Source organism: Apodemus sylvaticus, chromosome 1 (assembly GCF_947179515.1).
Source record: "Apodemus sylvaticus chromosome 1, mApoSyl1.1, whole genome shotgun sequence".
In the NCBI taxonomy this organism is placed as follows: Eukaryota; Metazoa; Chordata; class Mammalia; order Rodentia; family Muridae; genus Apodemus; species Apodemus sylvaticus.
Genome location: NC_067472.1, coordinates 41,760,814 through 41,783,675, shown reverse-complemented (window position 1 = coordinate 41,783,675; position 22,862 = coordinate 41,760,814). Strand labels below are relative to the sequence as shown.

General features: G+C 37.7%; 1 protein-coding gene across 1 annotated transcript in view; it reads right to left on the bottom strand.

Annotated features, from left to right (window-relative positions):
* Positions 1-729: 729 nt before the first annotated feature.
* Positions 730-22,862, bottom strand: part of LOC127689150 (aldehyde dehydrogenase, cytosolic 1-like) — a 46,231-nt gene continuing 24,098 nt past the window's right edge. Inside the window, exons 10-13 of the mRNA XM_052188480.1 lie at positions 19,249-19,413; positions 12,310-12,467; positions 3,562-3,636; positions 730-1,296 (exon numbers count right to left, since the gene is read on the bottom strand). Coding sequence (XP_052044440.1) covers positions 1,224-1,296; positions 3,562-3,636; positions 12,310-12,467; positions 19,249-19,413 — 471 coding nt within the window. The 3' untranslated portion in view covers positions 730-1,223. The remainder of the gene's footprint in view (positions 1,297-3,561; positions 3,637-12,309; positions 12,468-19,248; positions 19,414-22,862) is intronic.

Sequence of the window (22,862 nt, the reverse complement as noted above, 5' to 3'; positions counted from 1 at the left end):
ATGTGCTCTAATACAAGCTAAGAGGATGAGTATCAAACTTCCTCCAAAGACCCTTGCACCTAAATCAGTGCTTACCCCAGTCCTCTTTAGGGAAGTTTCCTCTTCAGAGAATGACAACTGATAGATTCACAACTGGCTAATGTGCAGAGGATAAATCTCCACAGAATGCTTAGCCATAAATGGGGCTTGTGTAGTAACATCCCCTCTCCCCAAGGCCCAGGGAACATAATGGAAGAGGGGTAGAAATATTGTAATGGTCAGACGTCAAAGAAGACTGCTACAAAATAGTGCTTTCTAAATATGACAGGTTCATTGTACTCATGAACTCATGGTGGTTGTGGTTGACTACACAAGACCAGTACAAGGAAAAGACAGTGAACAGTATAGCATGAATGGAGGAAGAGCACACGAGCCTTCATCCTAAGTGGATCTATTAGCTGGTGATGGCGGCCAGCAGAGGGAAAGTCAGTTTTATGCAGAGTAGTGGCTCCTGATAGATTAATAACGCCCCAGTGAATGGCTCCACACTCATGTGCACGTGGGCAGCATTACTGGATTCCGTGTGTCACAAGAAATGTAAAAATACATGAGACTGGGGTGTGGATGTGCATGGATGTAGATCTGGGTGGAGTCAGAGGGGAGAGTGGGGTTTATATGATCACAATACATTGCACACATATATGACACTTCTCAAGGAGTACACATTTTAAAAATTCAAGCTGAACAAAATCATGTGAGATTGCCTTTATTAAGCTTTGCATTCTAATTACAGGTAGGCATGTCAGTTGACAAGCAGTCACGGCATTCTAGAAAATAGTTCACAACACTCAGAGGAATAACCCCGAGGAAGAGAGCAGCTGGCTTTTCAGTTGTCCTGCATGGTGAGCAGCTGAAGGAATCAGTGAGGGAAAGGGGCTTAAATCACGACTGGCCCTCCTCACCAAATGAGTACTCTAGACAAGTAGCCACACTGGGAAGCACCTGATCATGAGAGTTACAGACAGAGAGCTTGAACCTACATGTATCCTTTTGATCTGGGATGTGAACTGGGTTCACAGATTGAAAAGTAAATGAATCTGTCAGAATAAGCTGCATCTTTTCCGTGAGTAACAGTAATACAGATGAAGTAATCAACAGAAGAAATTATAGTAAAACACCACTCTGCTGCTGACTATAGACGATGTGTAGCCATTGCTGAGAGTTTCTCTTCTCTGCTGGCTTCTTTAGGAGTTCTTCTGAGATATTTTCATTACAACTGTCTTGAGCTCAGTGTATTCATGAAGACCATGTTCACCCCTAGAGAGGGAAGAAAATTGCCAATAAATATGATTGTGTAGTGCAGTGTATGTAAGTCAATATAATCCCTAGTAATTTGGTGCTAATTTTTTCTTGCTTATCTGACTAGGGAAGATGGAAAATACTGAATACACAGTAGTGTATTCCTCACTGACTATTCGCTTTATGACCAAGAACAATATTCTTAAATCTGTCTCTTATTTTAAATAATGAGGTTCTTGGCTTATTTTAAGAGAAGATACCTATTGTTTATACTAGTCTCCTTGATCATTCATCTACTACTACATAACTCAACCTGACCAGATTTCATCAGACCAATAACTAAGGGTGGTGAAGTTCATCTTGCACTTTTTGGTCACTGAAGAGGAGGAAAATAAGCCACCAGCTGCATTGGAGCCCGCTCACCATCTGCATAGTGCAAATGTTGTAGTGGTGAACAGATAGAGAATTACAAAGATTCACTTTCATTCAGGGTGTTCTGTTTTTCTAAAACTGTAGTTTCCACAGTGTCTTCTAATTCTGGGACACAAAGACACCTAATCTTTGTTGGTGGTGTGTTTTTTTTCTTGTATTCCCTCTTAAGAAAGAGTAAAACTACAGACTGGTCTGGCTCAGTCTTTTCCAATTTCAGGTCTCTATCACTGAATATTGCATGATACGCTTATAAAATAATCAAGCCAACCCCAACTGTAGAGAAACTGAGTCAAGTCTCTTTGTGGGTACCATAGTAACTTAGTAGGGCTTTACCTGAAACCAATTTTGGAAATTAAGATTTGTTTCCTACCTGGGAAATGATTTAATTTAGAAGGATTGCACTCAGTTATTTTGTGTTGCTTGGACATGCAGATTAAGTTACATGTATACAGGACTATTCTCAGGATCATAAAAATATACATGCATAAGATTGTAAAGGAGCTTCATTGTGGTTCTTCCCTACCAAATTTTCCCCTGATTAAGTAATATATATCAAATATGTCTTATTCTCCTAAGCAATCGGTAATCCCTATATATTGTTTTTGTGTATGATTTAAACTACTTAAAGTATCATTTGAAAAATCCCAATAGCATGTTTTTCAACATAATTAAGGACCTTGACTAACTTGTCTAAAGTTCATTAAAATGTAGTGCTTTAATAAATAGTTTATGTCCAAGAGGCAGACAAATTAGCCTATAACTTTGACCAACTTGCTTTCCATTGTATTTAGGGTTATTAAAGCACTGGGCTCTCTCAGTAGATTTATAAGTGTATTGTCACATTGAGGCTGACCTGAGTCCTCTTCCTCAGAAGTACTGTACATGTACTATTTTAATGCAGACCACAGGAGCATCTATCTGCTTACATTTCTCATTAGCTGAGAAAATTCTATACATTACTAGCTCTGGTTTCTAAATCTTTTGTACACAAGTCACCTGGACTAGGCATCAACTATTGATTGTAATTCAGTGTATCTAGATGAGGTCAAGGTTTTGCTTCTAGTAAACCTGCACACAGCAATTGAGCTTCTCATGACAGTCCACATGATGTGTGTGAGGCTAAGCTATGTCTGCCTCTACTCAGTGGCAAGAAATATGCCTTAATTTGTTCAGACAAATGTTTGCCAAACTGATTTTACTGATACAGTCAAGAAAATAAAAAAAAAATTTCACCCAAGTTCAATATAGGAGGCCCTTTGGAAACCTTGCTTCTAAATTTGTTAATTCTATTTGTCTGCCTTTTGGAATGAATTACATTCTTGCTCTTAGAAGGAGTCGTTAGCGGTCATCACCCCAACAATTGCAAATAGACAATTTGCAGCAAATGGCTTATTTAACAGATGCATCATTGCTGTTAGATAGCAGTCACCAGAAGCATGTCAGTTTGTGGTCAGGCAACCCTCATTTATTTAGGATGTATATTTGAATACCTGGAGTGTTTCAATATTTAATTACATGCATCTCAAGATCATGTTTGCCCTTTTACCTACTTTCTGAAAATGTTTCCCAAATAGCTTCTACTCACATATACCATAGGCCATTCTAAAATCAGGCAACAATTTAGGTATCAAGTTGCAGTGTACTTAGCACAGCTATTTATGGTTGTAGGAGCATAATAAATTATATTTGATATGCTATTGCTTCTGCACTTAGGGATTACTTACAAAATTTAAAATACTATTCAGTACTAAATATGAATGGAGTTTACCTAAGGTAGTGAAAATAGTTTCTTGGGATTGGTACTCCTTTTCAGAAACTTAGGTATTTATTGTAATATAACATTTAACTTACAGTTCTCGCCCATTTCCTGACATCTTGAATCCACCGAATGGACACTGGACAGGGATAGCCAAATAACAGTTCACCCTGAAACAAAGAAGAAAAGCCTACTATAGAAAATAATTAACTCATGCTATAATTTCTAAACTGAAAATTTAAATATTCAGAGATCACCTTAAGAATTCCTTTGTTTCAACCTAATATGATCACTGAGATAAAAAGCACTGCTATAATTTATAATGTGGAAAATATCCACATATTACCTAGAAATGAATAATATAACTATATGTATGAACAGCTCTTTTTTGTAAAGTCAGTTTGAATCATCACAGAGGGAAGAATCAATATACCATAAATGGAAGTGTCTGAGGCCAGAATTGAATGGTATTCTTTAAGGCCCTCTATGCAGGAAGCTTTGTAATGATCTTGAAGTTTATAATATTCATCAATATTTATTTCATTGATCAACAGATGGTTTATACAGAAGTAATGGCAGAAATTGGGCCTAATTATTCAATCTGGTAACATATTTAGAAGTATCTTTGAAGATGTTTCTACAGAAAAAAATAGTATAAAATAGGTAGAGAATTAAAGAGAAGATTAAAAATAGACCAAGGTAATGTGGAGGAGTGGTGACAAGGTGCAATTTTGCAGGCCAGGACCAATTATTTCAATGATATTGTAGAAAGGATAATGTTTTATAATTTATAGTACTCCTGTTGACCTCTGCAAGATGATTTATTTAAAAAATACATTGTACACAGCAAGTAAATGTAGAATATGAATATGTGTGAGTTAGTAACACTGAATTTACTAGTACTTTTATCATAGGAGAAAAAATCTGTTGATCATTACTTTTGCTAACTAAATGAGAATTCTATTTATTTCCTTTAAGAAATGTACAGTACTTCTGAGGAAGAGGACTCAGGTCAGGGAGCCCTGGAAGGACAGAAGCCCCTCGACCATATCGTGCCTGCAGGGACACAAAAGGATCACTAGGTACTGTATCACCCTGAGCTTTAGATTTCTGCCTGCACTCAGGAACTTAGCACATAGGCGGTTCATCTGCAAGCCAGTCCATCGCAAGACCTGTGTCCTATGTGAGAATCAACAGAGGGAGTGACCCCCACCACAACTTCTTCCCTCCATAATAGAGCAGACAGAGAACACCTGGTTGACCTTGACAACCTAAGTATAGCATTGCTTGAGGCAAGACTGAGAAGGGCTCCAAAGGCACAAAAGAGGAAGCCAGCATGTCAGTAATCTGTGCCAGAAGAAACCCAGTCATCCAGTGGTGCAGAGATAATCTTAAAGATCCATAGTAGGTTGAAGCACCAGCCAGTGACAATAAGACCATCTAACTCCTAGGAGAACCAGATGGCTATAGGCAAACATAGGAACATTACTAACAGAAACCAAGGCATTATGGCAGCATCTGAACCCAATTCTCCAACATTAGCAAGTCCTAGATACCTCAACACACCAGAAAAATAAGATTTGGATTTAAAATCACTGGACATGATGCTAGTACAGGAACACATGAAGGACATACTTAAAGAAATTCAGGAGAAAATGGATCAAAAATTAGAAGCCCTTACAAGGGAAACACAAAAATCATTGAAAGAAATTCAGGAGAATACAAAAGCCAATAAGGAGGAAATGCAAAAATCACTTAAAGAAATACAGGAGAACCTTGATCAACAGGCAGAAGTCATGAAAGAGGAAACACAAAAATTGCTTAAAAAATTAGAGGAAAACACAAACAAGCAAATGACAGAACTGAGCAAAAATTTCCAGGATCTAAAAACAGAAGTAGAAACAACTAAGAAAGCACAAAGGGAGACAACTTTGGAGATAGAAAACCTTGGGAAGAAATCAGGGACCATAGACGCAAATATCACCAACAAAATACAAGAGATAGAAGAAAGAATCTCAGATGCCGAAGATACCATAGAAACCATGGACTCAACAGTTAAAGAAAGTGCAAAATGCAAAAAGCTTGTAACCCAAAATATCCAGGAAATCTAGGACACAATGAGAAAGCCAAATCTAAGGATTATAGGTATTGATGAGAGTGAAGATTTACAACTTAAAGGGCCAGCAAATATCTTCAACAAAATTATGGAAGAAAACTTCCCTAACCTAAAGAGAGAGATGCCCATTAATATACAAGAAGCCTACAGAACTCCAAACAGACTGGACCAGAACAGAAATACCTCCTGTCACATAATAATCAAAACCCCAAATGTACTAAACAAAGAAAGAATACTTAGGGCAGTAAGAGAAAAAGGGCAAGTAACATAAAGGAAGACCTATCAGAATTACACCAGATTTCTCACCAGAGACCATGAAAGCTAGAAGATCCTGGGCGGAGCTCAAGCAGACTCTAAGAGAACACAAATGCCAGCCGAGACTACTATACCCGGCGAAACTCTCAATTACTATAGATGGAGAAACCAAGATATTCCATGACAAAACCAAATTTACACAATCTCTTTCTATAAACCCAGCCCTACAAAGGATAATAGGGGGAAAGCACCATTACAATGAGGGAAACTATATCCTGGAAAGAGCAAGATATTAAGCTTCTTCCATCTAACACAAAGAGGATAACCACACACATATAAAATTAAAATAAAAAATGTTAGGAAGCAATAACCACTATTCCTTGATATCTCTTAACATCAATGGACTCAATTCCCCAATAAAAAGACATAGACTAACAGGCTGGTTACATAAACAGGAACCTACATTTTGCTGCATACAGGAAACACACCTCAGTGTCAAAGACAAAAACTACCTTAGAGTAAAAGGCTGGAAGACAATTCTAAAAGCAAATGGTCCCAGGAAACAAGCCGGCGTTGCCATTCTAATTTCAGATAAAATTGACTTTCAACCTAATGTCATCAAAAGAGACATGGAAGGTCACTACTTGCTGGTCAAAGGAAAAATCCAACAAGAAGAACTCTCAATCCTGAACATCTATGCCCCAAATACAAGGGCACCCTCATTCATAAAAGAAACTTTACTAAAGCTCAAAGTACACATTGCACCTAACACAATAATTGTGGGTGACTTCAACACTCCACTTTCACCAATGAACTGATCAGGAAAACAGAAACTAAACAAGGAGACAATGAAACTAATTAAAGCTTTGAACCAATTGGAGTTAACAGATATATATAGAACTTTTTATCCCAAAGCAAAAGAATATACCTTTTTCTCAGCACCTCATGGTACCTTCTCCAAAATAGATCATATAGTTGGTCACAAGACAGACCTCAACAAATATAAGAAGATCGAAATAATCCCATGCCTCCTATCAGATCACTATGGAGTAAAAGTAGTCTTTAGTAACAGTAAAAACAACAGAAAGCCCACATACACATGGAAACTGAACAATACTGTACTCAATGATACCTTTGTCAAGGAAGAAATAAAGAAAGAAATCAATGATTTCTTACAATTTAATGAAAATGAAGGCACAACATACACAAATCTATGGGACACAATGAAAGCAGTGCTAAGAGGAAAACTCATAGCTTTGAGTGCCTCTAAAAAGAAATTTGAGAGAGCTTACATTAGAAGATTAACGGAACAACTGAAAACCCTGGAACAAGAAGAAGCTAATTTACCCAGGAGGAGGAGAAGACAGGAAATCATCAAACTCAGGGCTGAAATCAATCAAGTAGAACCATACAAAGAATCAACAAGCCCAAAAGCTTGTTCTTTGAAAAAATCAACAAGATAGATAAACCGTTAGGCAGACTAACCAAAGGGTACAGAGAAAGTATCCAAATTAACAAAATTAGAAATGAAAACGGAGATATTACAACAGAAACCAAGGAAATTCAAAAAATCATCAGATCCTACTACAAAACCTATACTCAACACAACTGGAGAATCTGGAGGAAATGGACATTTTCTTAGACAGATACCAATTACCAAAATTAAACCTGGATCAAATAGACCATCTAAATAGACCCATAACCCCTAAAAAATAGAAGAGGTCATAGATAGGCTTCCAACCAAAAAAAGCACAGGACCAGATGGATTCAGTGCAGAATTCTATCAGACCTTCAAAGAAGACTTAACACCAATACTCTTCAAACTTTTCCACCAAATAGAAACAGAAGGAACACTACCCAACTCCTTCTTCGAAGCCACTATTATGCTGATACCAAAACCACACATAGATCCAACTAAGAAAGAGAATTTCAGGCCAATTTCCCTTATGAATATCGATGCAAAAATACTCAAAATTCTTGCCCAACAAATCCAAGAACACATAAAAACGATCAGCCACCATGATCAAGTAGGCTTCATCCCAGGGATGCAGGGATGGTTCAATATAAGGAAATCCATAAATGCTATCCACTACATAAACAAACTCAAAGAAAAAAACCACATGATCATTGCATTAGATGCTGAAAAAGCATTTGACAAAATTCAGCATCCTTTCATGCTAAAAGTCTTGGAAAGGACAGGAATTCAAGGCCCATATCTAAACATTGTAAAAGCAATATACAGCAAACAGGTAGCCAATATCAAACTAAATGGAGAGAAACTTGAAGCAATCCCACTAAAATCAGGAACTAGACAAGGCTGCCCCTCTCTCCATATCTTTTCAATGTAGTTCTTGAAGTCCTAGCTAGAGCAATTAGACAACAGAAGGAAGTCAAAGGGATACAAATTGGAAAGGAAGAAGTCAAACTATCACTATTTGCAGATGATATGATCGTATACTAAAGTGACCCTAAAACTCTACTAGAGAACTCCTACAGCTGATAAACAACTTCAGCAAAGTGGCTGGCTACAAAATCAATGCAAGCCAATCAGCAGCCTTTATATATTCAAAGGATAAGCAGACTGAGAAAGAAATTAGGGAAATGACCCACTTCACAATAGCTACAAACAGCATAAAGTATCATGGGGTGACTCTAACCAAACAAGTGAAAGACCTATATGACAAGAACTTCAGATCTCTGAAGAAGGAAATCGAAGAAGATCTCAGAAAATGGAAAAACCTTCCATGCTCCTGAATTGGCAGGATTAATATAGTTAAAATGGCCATCTTGCCAAAGGCAATCTACAGATTCAATGCTATTCCCATAAAAATCCCAACCTAGTTCTTCATAGAGCTAGAAAGAGCAATTCTCAAATTCATCTGGAATAACAAAAAACCCAGGATAGCTAAAACTATTCTCAACAGTAAAAGAACTTCAGGGGGATTCAATATCCCAGACTTTAACTCTACTACAGAGCAATAGTGATAAAAACTGCATGGTATTGGTACAATATCAGGCAAGCGGATCAATGGAATAGGATTGAAGACCCAGAAATAAACCAACACACCTATGGTCGCTTGGTCTTCGACAAAGGAGCTGAAAGCATCCAGTGGAAAAAAGATAGACTTTTCAAAAAATGGTGCTGGTTCAATTGGAGGTCAGCATGCAGAAGAATGCGCATCGATCCATTCTTATCTCCTTGTACCAAGCTCAACTCCAAATGGATCAAGGACCTCCACATAAAACCTGACACACTGAAACTAATCGAAAAGAAACTGGGGAAGACCCTGGAGGACATGGGCACAGGGGAAAAGTTTCTGAATAGAACACCAATAGCTTTGCTCTAAAATCAAGAATTGACAAATGGGACCTCATAAAACTACAAAGTTACTGTAAGGCAAAGGACACCGTCAAAAGGACAAAACGTCAACCAACAAACTGGGAAAGGATCTTCACCAACCCTAAATCCGACAGAGGGCTAATATCTAATATATACAAAGAACTCAAGAAAGTAGAACCCAGAGAACCAAATAACCCCATTAAAAAGTGGGGTATGGAGCTAAACAAAGAATTGTCACATGAAGAACTTCGGAGAGCTGAGAAACACCTTAAGAAATGTTCAACATCATTAATCATTAGGGAAATGCAAATCAAAAGAACCCTGAGATTTCACCTCACACCAGTCAGAATGGCTACGGTCAAAAACTCAGGAGACAGCAGATGTTGGCGAGGATGTGGAGAAAGAGGAACACTCCTCCACTGCTGGTGGGATTGCAAGATGGTGCAACCACTTTGGAAATCAGTCTGGCGGTTCCTCAGAAAACTGGGCATGTCACTTCCTGAGGACCCTGTTATACCACTACTGGGCATATATCCAGAGGATTCTTCAGCATGTAATAAGGACACATGCTCAACTATGTTCATAGCAGCCCTATTTGTAGTAGCCAGAAGCTGGAAAGAGCCTAGGTGTCCTTCAACGGAGGAATGGATATAAAAAATGTGGTATATTTACACAATGGAGTACTATTCAGCCATTAGAAACAATGAATTCATGAAATTCTTAGACAAATGGATGGAGCTGGAGAACATCATACTAAGTGAGGTAACCCAGTCTCAAAAGATCAATCATGGTACGCACTCACTGATTAGTGGATATTAGCCTAGAAACTTTGAATGCCCAGGACATAATCCACAAATTAAATGATGTCCAAAAAGAGTGGAGGATTGGCCCCTGGTTCTGGAAAGACACAGTGCAAGAGTATAGGGGAATTCCAGAACAGGGAAGTGAGAAGGGGTGGATGGAAGAATAGGGGGACGGAAGAGGGCTTATGGGACTTGCGGGGAATGGGGACCCAGAAAAGGGGAAATCATTTGCAATGTAAATAAAAAAATAAAAATAAAAAAATATAAAATCTATAGGGTTATAGGAAAAAAAAACAAAAAGAAACTTGAGGAGAAATGCCACTACTAAAAGAAAACAAAATTTTGAGCTATAGTGCCTAATGCTAATTGGATATTAACATTATACAGCAGTTTGGAAAAGTTTCATTGAATAAAAGACCTATGCAAGAGTAAATCACAGAGACATACTATGACTGAGATGTTTGAGTTACAACCTTGTCCCTCATTTGCTTGTTTATGTACATTTTTCATCTATTGTGTGTGTATGTTTGTGTGTGTGTGTGTATGTGTGTATGTGTAGGCGTATGTTATGTGTATGTCTTGTTATATGTATGTGTATGTATTTATGTGGTATGTGTTTGGTATGTGTATGTGGTATGTGTATGTATGTATGTGTGTGTGTTCATGTACATGTACATATGTGCATATTCGGGAAACTAAATGGAGATTACAGGTAAAGCATTTGTTTTGTTTTAGTTTTTCATTGTTTCTCTATCTTACCTTTAGGCTACATCTCCCACTGAGCCTGGAGCTCACCAATTTAGCAAAATTGCCTGACAAATAAACTCAAGGTATGCTTCTATCTGCAGCTATAGCCACAGACTCAGAAGCACAGGCCAGCATGTCTGACTTTTCCATGGAATCTAGACTGAAACTCATTTCTTGTGCTTGCACACCAAGCACTTTCCTTGCTGAATCATCTTCTGCTCAGCCCACATTACATGTATTGATGCTCTTAGATGAGTATTTCTGCTCTGAAATGCATGGGACCACAAGTGTCTCATTCTTGAAGGGAGCAGTTCAGACTCTGAACTACTCACATAGATTTTACTGGTTAAAAGTCCATATTTGAAAATACCAAATTTGAAACAATCCAAAATACAAAACATTACAGTTCCATATTTCAGATCATTTTAGATTTGACATTTTAGGGTCATGCTGATTAAACTTGTACATGGTGAACATTAAGAAGGTTTTTCTAGAGTGCTGAAGATCAGCCTCCCATTACTACAATCGTTGTATGATCTTGATAAGTTACTTAATCTCAAAAGTCTCCTGGGTTTGGTTTTTGTTCTGGTTTTTACACAGATAAAGTTTGGGATAGCAAATAATAAGTTTTCAGGTAAGATAAAATGGTGAATAAAGAAATACTTTGCATCTTTGAGCCAATAGTTTGCTAGGAGAAAAAGATTCTTCAGGCTATCAAGAGGACCAAGAACTGCTTGGCTGTGTCCTTTGGGATGCTTTTCTGTGCCTCATTTTCCTTAACTGGACTAGGTGGGAGAATGAAAATACCTTGTGCTGTATCTGGGACTGAGAGAAGGGAGGCTTGGTGAGAGAGGGGCACTGAGGAAAGAGACCAGAAGTGGAACACAGCCTTTGCTAGGCACAACCTGAGAATGTGTAAAGTCAAATTATAAAATTCAAATAACAAGGACTGGAGAATTTGCTCAGTGGTTAAGACTATTGACTGCTCTTGCAGAGGTCCTGAGTTCAATTCCTAGCAACCACATGATGGCTCACAACTATTTGGAACGTGATCTGACACCTCTTCTGGTGTGCATGATGATAGCTTACTCATCATACTCAAGATAGCTTAAAATCTATATAAGTAGTTCATACATTAAATAAATAAATATTAATTTTTTACAAGAAATCAAATAACAAACTAAGTCAAGAGCTAGAGAAAAGGGTGAAGAGATGACCTAGAGTTAATAGTACTTGCTGCTCTTATTAAGGGCGTGAGTTGGGTCCCAGTACCCATATTCTTGTGGTTTACAACTGTCTGTGACCCCAGTTCCACCTAATCTGATGGCCTTTTCTGACTATTGCATGCCCTAAGAACTCATATGATGTACAAACACACGTGCAAGTCAAATACCCATATACATAAATTCATTTTTATAAAGAATAGCATCATACCCAGGCCAGCTACTCACGTGCATGATGCAGGAGAGTAAGACATCCAATGCTGGTATGGGCAACAGAATGAGTTCAAGGCCAGATTGATCAACAAAGTGAGTTCCTGTCTTGTATTAGAAAGCACCTTCCTTACTTCAGCTGCACTTACCACACTACCCCGGCCTGCAGAGCGGAAGACACAGTGACGGCCCTATCCAGGTCTTTCGTGAAGAGTCCTGCTGCTAGACCATAGGTTGTGTTGTTTGCTCTCTTGATCACATCATCTGTAGATTTAAACTTCATGATTTGCTGCACTGGTCCAAATATCTACCAAAGAATGACAGAAAAATAGGTTACCAGTATAGATACCAAATATGCTTTAAACACACAGTACATGTGCTTGCCCAGAACCCATTCTACATTGGCCAAGGTGCTGTCTTTCATCTAAGACCTATGTATGAGAATTAGAATACGTGGCCTTGACCCGTGGACATAAAAAGAGGTTGTGACTGTGTGTGACATTCTATGTGGAGCAGACACCAATTGTTATAGCGGCATTTATTCTTACTTTATGTGATAGAGCTGCCCAAAATGGAAGAACTGAACATCAACTCACTAGTTGCATCATTTTCTTAAAACTTAACTCCAGTTTTCTTCATTTTTTAAATTACTAGACAAGATAACAAGACCAAGAAAGCAGTACTTTGCTTGGATAGACAATGATTGAGAACAATGTTTATGTTTTAAACACTAAGGTATCATTAATTTAAATATCATTCAATGTAATACTTGGATGATTTTATAAAACTTGGCAAAAATACCATATAGCGCAAGTTTTTACACAGATTCTAGTAGTCACCCAACCATATACAGCACTACCAACAAAGAAACAAACAACCAAACAAAAGATTCATCACTAGAAGCCTAACTCAGAACCATCCTTTCTAACCAAAGCCTGAAATCTGTGTCAAGGGCTGGAGTTACAGAACAGGAAAAAAGAGTCCCAGCTTGTCTAATCCAATGTGAGTCAGCATTTTACTTCTACTGGAATCTAGTCAGTAAAACTCTCACACAACTCGGTTTATATCTCACCTTCCTAGTAAGAGAAAACACTTGGATTTTCTCTAGACATTAATTTTCTATCTTTTAATAAGATGTTAATCAAAACTAAATAAATGGGAGGCTTCTTTGAATGTTACTACGATTACCTTGTAAATGTGAACATAGATTGTTAAAAATTGGTTCTGAGTCTATTTGACTTGAGAGCAGTTAGGGACCATTCCCTAAAGGCTGGGATCCTGATCCTGAAATTCTAAACTGTCACAACTGGGAAACACAACAGTGTGAACATTGGAAATGGGAAGCAGGTGGAACAGGGCTGCTGTAGGTTTATACAGAGTTGCAGCAATTTAGCTGACATGGTATAGATTCTTGGCTCCAATTTTGAAATAGCAAATGTGATATTCCTACTGGGTACATTATAGGAGCACAATAAATGTTTCCTTGAGTGAAGACTCTTTTCTGCTTTCTTATCTTTCCTACACTTGTCATTCAAGTTCTACAAGAACATTAGCCCTAATCAAAGAATTGCCAAATAAATACAGAAATTCAAATGCAGTTGAGGAGCAAATTCATGCAGACAACCACATATGGTGGATGAGTATCCACAGATTTTTATTTCTGTTCTTTATATTTATCTCCTTTTCTTACTGTACAGAGCCATATTGGGGCAGTCTTGCACTTGGTCAGAGTTTGACTTTGGTCAAGGTTAACTTCTCCCAGTTAGCCAGGATCCTGCTCCACCTAGGGTGGAGCGCTCGTAGTAAAGGTTAAGTTCATTGTTCCTCCAGGTATAGGGATTCCTGAATTAAGCAAGTGACCCACCCAGCTGCCGGAGCAGTCAAGACGAAGACCTCCAAGAGAAGCTAGACAACTTCCACCGGAACTCAGCCTGGAGTCTGGGGGGAAGGGTTTGCCCGAACTGTTAAAAGGTCTGGCGCCATTAAAGTTTACGGCTTTGATCGGTGAACATTGACTTGGCCGCACGTTCTTTTCGCCCCTCTTCCCTATGACCCCAAAATTCTCTCAACAGGTAACCCGGTTTACATGTGGCTGCAGGCAGCAACATATTTGGCGCCGGAACGTGGGAAGACCTGGCACGAGAGAATTTCCTGAGGTAGCCCTATCCAGCGAAGCTTCGCAGAAAAAGGTGAAAATTAATGGTATCCGCACGGTAAGCAACATAGAGGTCAAAACTAGCGCTAGTGAATTCGTGTCTATTGTTGTGAGTGCAAGGAAGGGATACAGTTTTTCAAGCATACTGTGTGGACCCAGCGCAGGGACTGCTTGGGTTGATAAGATAGGGAAATATGGGGAAGGAATTTGGTAGGCATTTGCCCAAAGCTCGTAAGAGCTGATTTCGGCGAAAAGAAAGGGGTTTTTAAAAATAGGCATATGTCCACAGCTTCTAAGAGCTGTTTAAAGAGGAAAATGGATGCAATTGCTTAACAAGCACGCTTAACTTTCTGGGTATCTTTCCGTGTTTGTCCCGGTGCACCGACTGTCTATGTGTATGTTTATGTCCTCTCTGTGTCTTTGTGTGAATGACTGTTTCATGTTAAAAAGAAAAAATTGGTAAAGATTACATCTGCTGGTAACCTCTTGAGCTAGCCACAGTTTGTGTGGGGATTGATTCAAAGCCACGCCGCGACAGCGCAGCTCACTCAAGAGGCAAACATGGCTGGGGAAAAAGCCGCTCTTAAAAGCCCAGAAACCTCGAGATTTGGGAAGACCTTGGTTTGGCTTGTGAAATTCATGTAGTCGCTTTATACTTGTTTCTAATTGGTTTTAATGATATAAGGCTTTACATTTCTTGACTAAAGAGTTATAAATTAATTGGTTATTATGTAAAAGGTATAGTGTTATTAAGAAAAGGTTAGTTTAAAACTGGTGATTCAGTGTTAGAGCTATCTTAACTAACTACACGTGGCCTAATGCCACTCATGCCTTGTTCTTGTTTATAATTGGATTTAAAGGTATATTTTGCATGACTAGACTATAGAGTACTGGCTTAAGTCACTGGACATGATTTAAAAGGTATAATGTTATTAACAAATGTTAGGTGAAGGCTGGTAGTTTAGGGTAGTCGCCATTTTGAACAACACCACGTGGCATGACGGTTAAGGCTGGTAGTTTAGGGTAGCCGCCATTTTGAACACCACGTGGCATGACGCAATCCAGGAAATACAGGCCTTTGGGACGCTCCTAAATTGGCATGGTGTTTCATGTGAATCTTGGCCTGGAGATTAGACTTAATGAAGATTAAGATTTAAAATATTGTCTCTTTAATAAGTTACACTGTTATACACTTGAACATAAGAACTGGCATACAAACCTTGTGCTGTAAATATGTGTTTGCCATTAATTTTAAAGAAAATAGATTGTTTAAAATTGAGATTTGCTTCCAAAATTACAATTGTGCTCTAATATTGCAAGAAAACATTGAGTTACAATAAAAATCAGTGTGTTATTGGCTACAGTTTTCAGTTTGCAGGCTCGTAATTGTTAACATTTTGTAATTAAGATAATTTTGAGAGTGATACAGCTATGGGTTTTAGAGGCCCATTGCCACTTTTCCACAAGTTTATAGGCTACAATGGTAGGAGCAAAATTTAACCCTCCAAGATTAAAAAGGATATCTCTGTAGAAATGTATTTGATATCAAGTAGGTTCCTTTGACCATGAAATTACAGGTTTCTTTTGTTTAATCCTGTCTTAGTTAAAAGGCTCAGGTCTAGTCCTTGCCAAGGACTAAAGGTAGATCCTAGGGCAGATAAAAAAAAAAATGTGTGTTTTGTCTCTGTTTCAATACTAGAAGTTAAGATCTTAAAATTTTCAGTGTATAATGTTCATAGAATGTTTGTTACAGGCCCTTGCTCCTATAGTCTTTTAGAATTTTTAGGTAAATGGCTTTCAAAAGTTGTTAGGATATATTAATTGGCTTTATCTTATTTACCTCATTTTAAGCTTGCCACAGAAGGTCTTAAACCTCTGTTTTCAAGGTAGGAAACGTTTGTTCCTTGCTTCAAGCAACAATCAAATTTATTATTAATGGTTGGTCTATTACATGGCAAGCATTTTTAGGCAAAATTAATAACTGTTATCCAAAAGATAATTTGTACTATCAGATCACATGTTTATTCCTTTAAGTTTCTCCCTGCTTCAACACAGATACCTGAATTGGATGCTATAGCAGCTATTTTTAAGATGTGAAAGGTCAAGCTTTTAATAATAGTAGATATACATAGCTCATGGTTTATAATTGCTTAAAATTGGTCCATTTTTAATACTGCTAATTCTTAATTTCTACAGTTTATACAAATGTGATTCAAATTTCTAAGAACAAAGGATATGTTCTCTAAATGACTGTCCTTTAGGTATTTGAAATAATTTTATATTTTGTGCACATCAAATTATAAAGATTTGTTCTTGATGTCCTCAATTTCTACCTCTACCACGTAATGGTGTTAATCCTAGAGGACTTAGTTATTACAGATAAATGATATTCATATTTCTAATTTAAAAGATTAAAAAAAAATATGTACATGTGACTAATGATTCATTTTTAGGCTGTCTAGTTACAACTGCTCTAACAGAAAAAGCAACTATATTTTATATAATTACATAGTTATTGCCTATGTTATGGTTTATACTTTGTGTTCCAACTTAAATTAATAAAACAATATCTTCTTGGAAGAAAGAAGAGAGGGGAAATTGTGTCCCTGTGCATATAATTTAAATTATGCTTGCATGTTTTTAAGAAAATTTTAAAATTTAGATGCCAAGAAACTCCTTGCTAAATGTATATGACATCTTATAATTAGACATATTGATGTCTAGGTGAAATGAAGGAATTCACTTACTAACATATGCCATGATCCTGATTTAATATTGGGGGAGAAGGCATGTCCTCTGTTTTTTCCACAGAATGCTGCAGAAGATATGCTGACTGTGTGCTTGCTGAATGCCCAGACCATGGTAACATAAGAGCTATATTGGGTATATGTTCTTGACTTACCTTAATTGTTAAATGTCCCAGGTTAGATAAATTGCCTAGCTTCAAGCTTTTAGACTTTGTGGGACAGAACATGGAGACTGTTATGCTAGCTTAGGAAAAATTAATCTAAAGAAGAGTTAAAATGACTCTTCTCCTTATTGTGTTCAGCTGACTCAACCATAGACTGGTCTAGAAATAATTCCAATATTGAAGATTCCAATTTTGAGGATGGCTAACAATCTTCAGCCAGCTGTGTTAATTTAACATATAGTCTCCACTTTTCCTGAGAAGTAACAGCATATCTCTTGATACACAAGGCTACCTCTACCATCTCAGAGGCCAAGCCTTGGGTCCTTAAAGTTGTTAATTTACAACTGAATTGGATACTTCTGAGACAAGTTAATCCTATTCCACCTTTAACTCTTGACCTTGTCTGTTAAGCAGACTGGCTGTCTCCACCCAGGCTCACCTGGATGGAGAGATTACATGTCTGTTAAAGACACTTGCAGACCCCCCTGGCTTCAAAACTTACACAAGTGGATCTCCAAAGGGGGAGCCACATAGAACTCAGATCTATGTGTGTTTGTTTTTGAACAAACATGGGTACCAGCGAGACGTGCGAGGCAAAGCACTGCATGGGGAGGTGAATTTCTGCTTCTGAGTCCCCAGGAAGTACACCTAATTGCATAGGGGTTAACGTCGAGAGGCTGTCCTTAAAATAATAAGGGAGCCTATTACCCCTCCTCTGAAAAAGACGTTATACAATATTTAAGAGGAATTACGGTCAATGCTTCCCCTCCTGGTTAAGGCCCGCCTTCATATGAAGGATATTTATCCACTTGTTTTCTACCTCCTCGTGTTCAAATTAATAAAAAAAAGGGAGGACATGTACAGAGCCATATTGGGGCAGTCTTGCACTTGGTCAGAGTTTGACTTTGGTCAAGGTTAACTTCTTCCAGTTAGCCAGGATCCTGCTCCACCTAGGGTGGAGCGCTCGTAGTAAAGGTTAAGTTCATTGTTCCTCCAGGTATAGGGATTCCTGAATTAAGCAAGTGACCCACCCAGCTGCCGGAGCAGTCAAGACGAAGACCTCCAAGAGAAGCTAGACAACTTCCACCGGAACTCAGCCTGGAGTCTGGGGGGAAGGGTTTGCCCGAACTGTTAAAAGGTCTGGCGCCATTAAAGTTTACGGCTTTGATCAGTGAACATTGACTTGGCCGCACGTTCTTATCGCCCCTCTTCCTTATGACCCCAAAATTCTCTCAACAGGTAACCCGGTTTACATGTGGCTGCAGGCAGCAACATCTTACAAAGATAAAATATACCCTTTATCTCTTTATTTGTTAATACCATGGCGGTAACAAAAATAATCTCTCAGAACCTCTGTCACATCAGGGACATGAATATAAATTCATTGAATGGGAAATTATGATTCCATGTATTTGAGTCATAGTATCTTCTTACTGTGGTGTGGTACATGACACTTCCATTGTCCAAGAACATTTATAATTGCTTATATTAAAAGCCTTTAGAATTGTGAAGTATATTAGTTGCCATTTTAATCACACACTAGTCCTTCTTATATCTTGACTATCTGGGTACTGTACTTACTGATGCTCCTTAGATCGTGCTCCTAAGAGTCGCCCTCATTTCCCTTACAAAGCCAGTCCACTCTGTCTCTCTGAGGTTAGGTTGGCTTTTTTATGTTCTTATAAGGGAGATCAGTCAATTCTTGTCCTTCTGTGCCTGGAAATGTAACTTAATATGTGTATAGTTGTTCCTATTTTTACAAATGACAGCATCATTTTCCGTTGCTTTAAAGCTGTGAATGAAGCACTTATAAAAGCTGTTGTGACTCATTGTGTGTTTGATAGCTCTTTGTAGGCCTATTGGATTCCTCATTGTTCAATCCTGTTCACAAAATTTTTAAAACTTTATCATCAATCATTTCAGGAAAATGATATTCAAGAAGCTGAGCTTTCAGAGGGACACACAGCTTATACACAGAGAGAACATGTCAAGTGCAGCAACAGAACCATGGGGGAACATTACCTCCTCTTTGGCAATGCGCATCTCATCGGTCACATTGGAGAAAACTGTGGGCTGGACAAAGAAGCCTTTGTTCCCCCAGCGTCCTCCACCACACTCCAGTTTGGCTCCTTCTTTCTTCCCACTCTCAATGAGATCAAGTATTTTATTATGTTGTTCTTTGTCAATCTAGTTGAAAGAAATCACAGACAGAGGAGCGATGATAAATATAACATGCTATGAATGAAGGCTTCAAAAATGCCAGGATATTTTTATTGAATCTTATCCTTCAAAACAGGTGACATACATTCATCTTATCATCCAGTATGTTTTCTGTCTCAGTAATTTTCAGGAAAGAACATTTGAATGTCTTTAACTTTAATACAGTTGTGAAAGAATAGAAATTAGCAACATGAGAATACATGAAACCTTCATACAACTGGTTATTGTTCACATTGGAAGAAAAAAGTAGTTTATGATTGAACACATTGGTTTGATCTCTTAGTCCTGAGTGAGAAAACGGAAGGAAGTAAGACAAAGAACTTTGAATTAGGTCCAATGGGTATATCACTTGAGAAGCAGATGCTTTTGATGGTCAGAGACCCCTTTTCTTCAGAGACAGAGACAGTGCACCCCGAAACCATACATGGCTTGGCATCTCTAGTTACCATAGTTTGGGATCATCCTCAGTTCAGTTCAGTAGGTTGATCCCAAGAGCTAACACATTCTATTTATCCTCTTTGTAGCAACAGATTAGCTATGGCAGTTACCATGAATGTTCAACAATTTTTATTAGATATATTACTTATTTTACATTTCAAATGTTATCCTCTTTCCTGGTTTCCCTTCCACAAACCCCTATTCCATCTTCCCTCCCCCTTCTTCTATGAGGGTGTTCCCCTACCTACCTACCTCCTCCCACCTCACCACCCTACACTGGGCATAAAGCTTTTACAGGACCAAGGGCCTCCCCTCCCATCGATCCAATATTTCAATAATATTTTACATAAGGAAAAATGAAAAGGAGGTCAGAGTTCTGATTGGTGATATCAGAATTATCCCACTCTCTTCATACTGCATTGGAATATGGGGTCATCCCCTTACCTCAGCCCTCATAGAAGGCGTAAATTATTATCTCTTAGATCTCACATTATTGGTGAAAACAGGCTATCTGAGGTAAGATAGTACAGGGAGGGAGTATGCTAAAAAAAAAAAAAAAAAACAGAGATCAAAGCACTAAGAATAGGTTTAGGTTTCTGCCTATTCACCATGTCTCTTTCAAGTCTCTGACTTGAAATGGCATTCTTCATGTTCTTGGGCTCTGTCAATTTCAGTCTTTCAAGGATCAGAAGAGATTCCATACATGTTCTCTAATTGTCCTTAACAAAGTTCCACCATGCAAGTAGAATAAATGCTACCATAATCAGTTATAAGTTTAGAAACTGGAACAGTATGCTGTACCATGTTTCTGTAAAGTTTCTTGTATATGTTACTGAAAAGGATTCCCCCCCAAAAAAAACTCTTCATTTCTACCTATTATGGAATTCTAATGGTTGTTTTAAAATGAGGATCATTGTCATCACTTCATAACAATTAATATAACAGGCCTAAGTGTCATTGCTATTAGAGCTGCTCAATACGGACATGTACAGTATGATTTGCAAGGTTTCATATTGGCTAGTGATAATATTAGCTTTCTGTATCAATATTTGGCCACATTCAATGATAGATGTGTGTAGAAGTGACCTTTATTGTTTCATGGCCAGTCTAGGAAAGTGCATAGATAATGATATTATTATAATGGTATATAATTATATCCTTTAATTCCTTGAATATAAAATTTTCTGATTCTTTAGATTTCATATACTAAAAATCAGATAAATAATAATAAAGCTACATGCATATCTATGGAAAACACAGTTGGTACCATAGTCCAACAAGAGCATTGAAAATAGAAATTAAAATATATTAATTCAGTTGATACATCTCAATACAACCCCTACACTATGGCCTGGGAAGCATTGTAAATAAAGATCCAGGGATTTTATAATAGACATATTATTATTTAAATAAAAGGGAAGCAGAATCTTTGTAGTGTGAAAGTGTCTTCTATATACAACTTGGAAGCTGTACCCATGAAATCTCCAAAATGAATTTAGCTAAACAAGACCCACACAATGACAAAAATCATGGGACAAGCTGACATGGATAGAGGAAATCTCACAACAACCTACACCACAGGAAGAACCACAGGAAATGAATAGCAGATGCCAGAGGAAATCAGTTTTGCCAAAGAAGAACCCTTGATAGGTTTTCCAGTCCCAATCAGTAAACTCTCATCACATATAAGGTACACCTAATGTACTCAACAGGCTATATACATAGTATTTAGATATGTGCAGCAATAATTAAAGAAGATACGATTCAGGTAAAGTGGAGGGGGAGACAAGGGAAGAGATGGAGGGGAGAAAAGAGAAGAGTAGAAATGCCTCACATAAAATTCTCAAATACAAAATAAACAACACACCTATTATAGCTTCTGTAAAACTCAAATACATTTACTTGGTAATTTTTAAAAAACTAATCTGGAAAATTGTAAAAATTTCTTCTCATATTCAGAAATAAGGCCTAAATCTCTCCATACCAATTTGGTTGTGACTCAGTATGAATTCCAAAACTCTGTTTAGAAAGACTTGGTAACTCAGCCCACAGTAGATGAGATGCTAAGCAATAAGCAAGAGCTTGGTCAATGTGTAATGTGTATGCGTGTCTCTTATCATAAGCTCATTTTTATTACAGGTGTGTGTGTGTGTGTGTGTGTGTGTGAGAGAGAGAGAGAGAGAGAGAGAGAGAGAGAGAGAGAGAGAGAGAGAGAGAGAGAGAGAAACATATAAGCATTTATAAGTGTTGTTAAATCTGGGACTTCCAAAACCTTGTGTTGGTCAAAGTCCTAGGGTACCATCTATCTACTTTCTATATCTTCTGCCTTCTCATCATATATCTAATAATAAAAGTATTTTATGTTTATGTAGACAGACAGATAATTATAACAAGAAATAGTAATGACAAACACTCAAAATTACACATTTTTATGGATTATGAGACAAACTTAAGTACAAATTTGAAAAAAAAATTACCAAATCTGATAAAAATCAGCAGCTACTTCTATATAATCTCTGAACTCAATGCTAAAACATTCAATGATATTGATACAAAACAATAATTGCTTCACTGACAGTTACCTTATTGCTTTGGGTTTTCAATGCTTGTCAATGGTTTTGTCCTAAGATTTTCCTATTTGGGTATTTGTGCTAAGTAGAAAATTCTGAAACAGTCTTTCAAATTAATTGGTTCCAGAGAAACCTGTGACCAAGTCTCCTTTAAATGTTATGGTTTTCTCAGACTCCTCTCTCAAGGTAGAGTTGGTAACAATGTCCTTCAAGATTTTGTTAATTGAATTTAGGTTATACTTATTTTAAAATTTAATGAAGTTTGTGTCAGTAGTGAGACACACTGTAGGAGATTTAATGTGACAGAGTGACCATACCATCGCTCTCAGTAGCGATTCTACTGGCATTTAGAAAAACAAATACTGTTGTGAGGTTTCCTGTTCACTGTTCAGTGCTCAGCAGCATCCC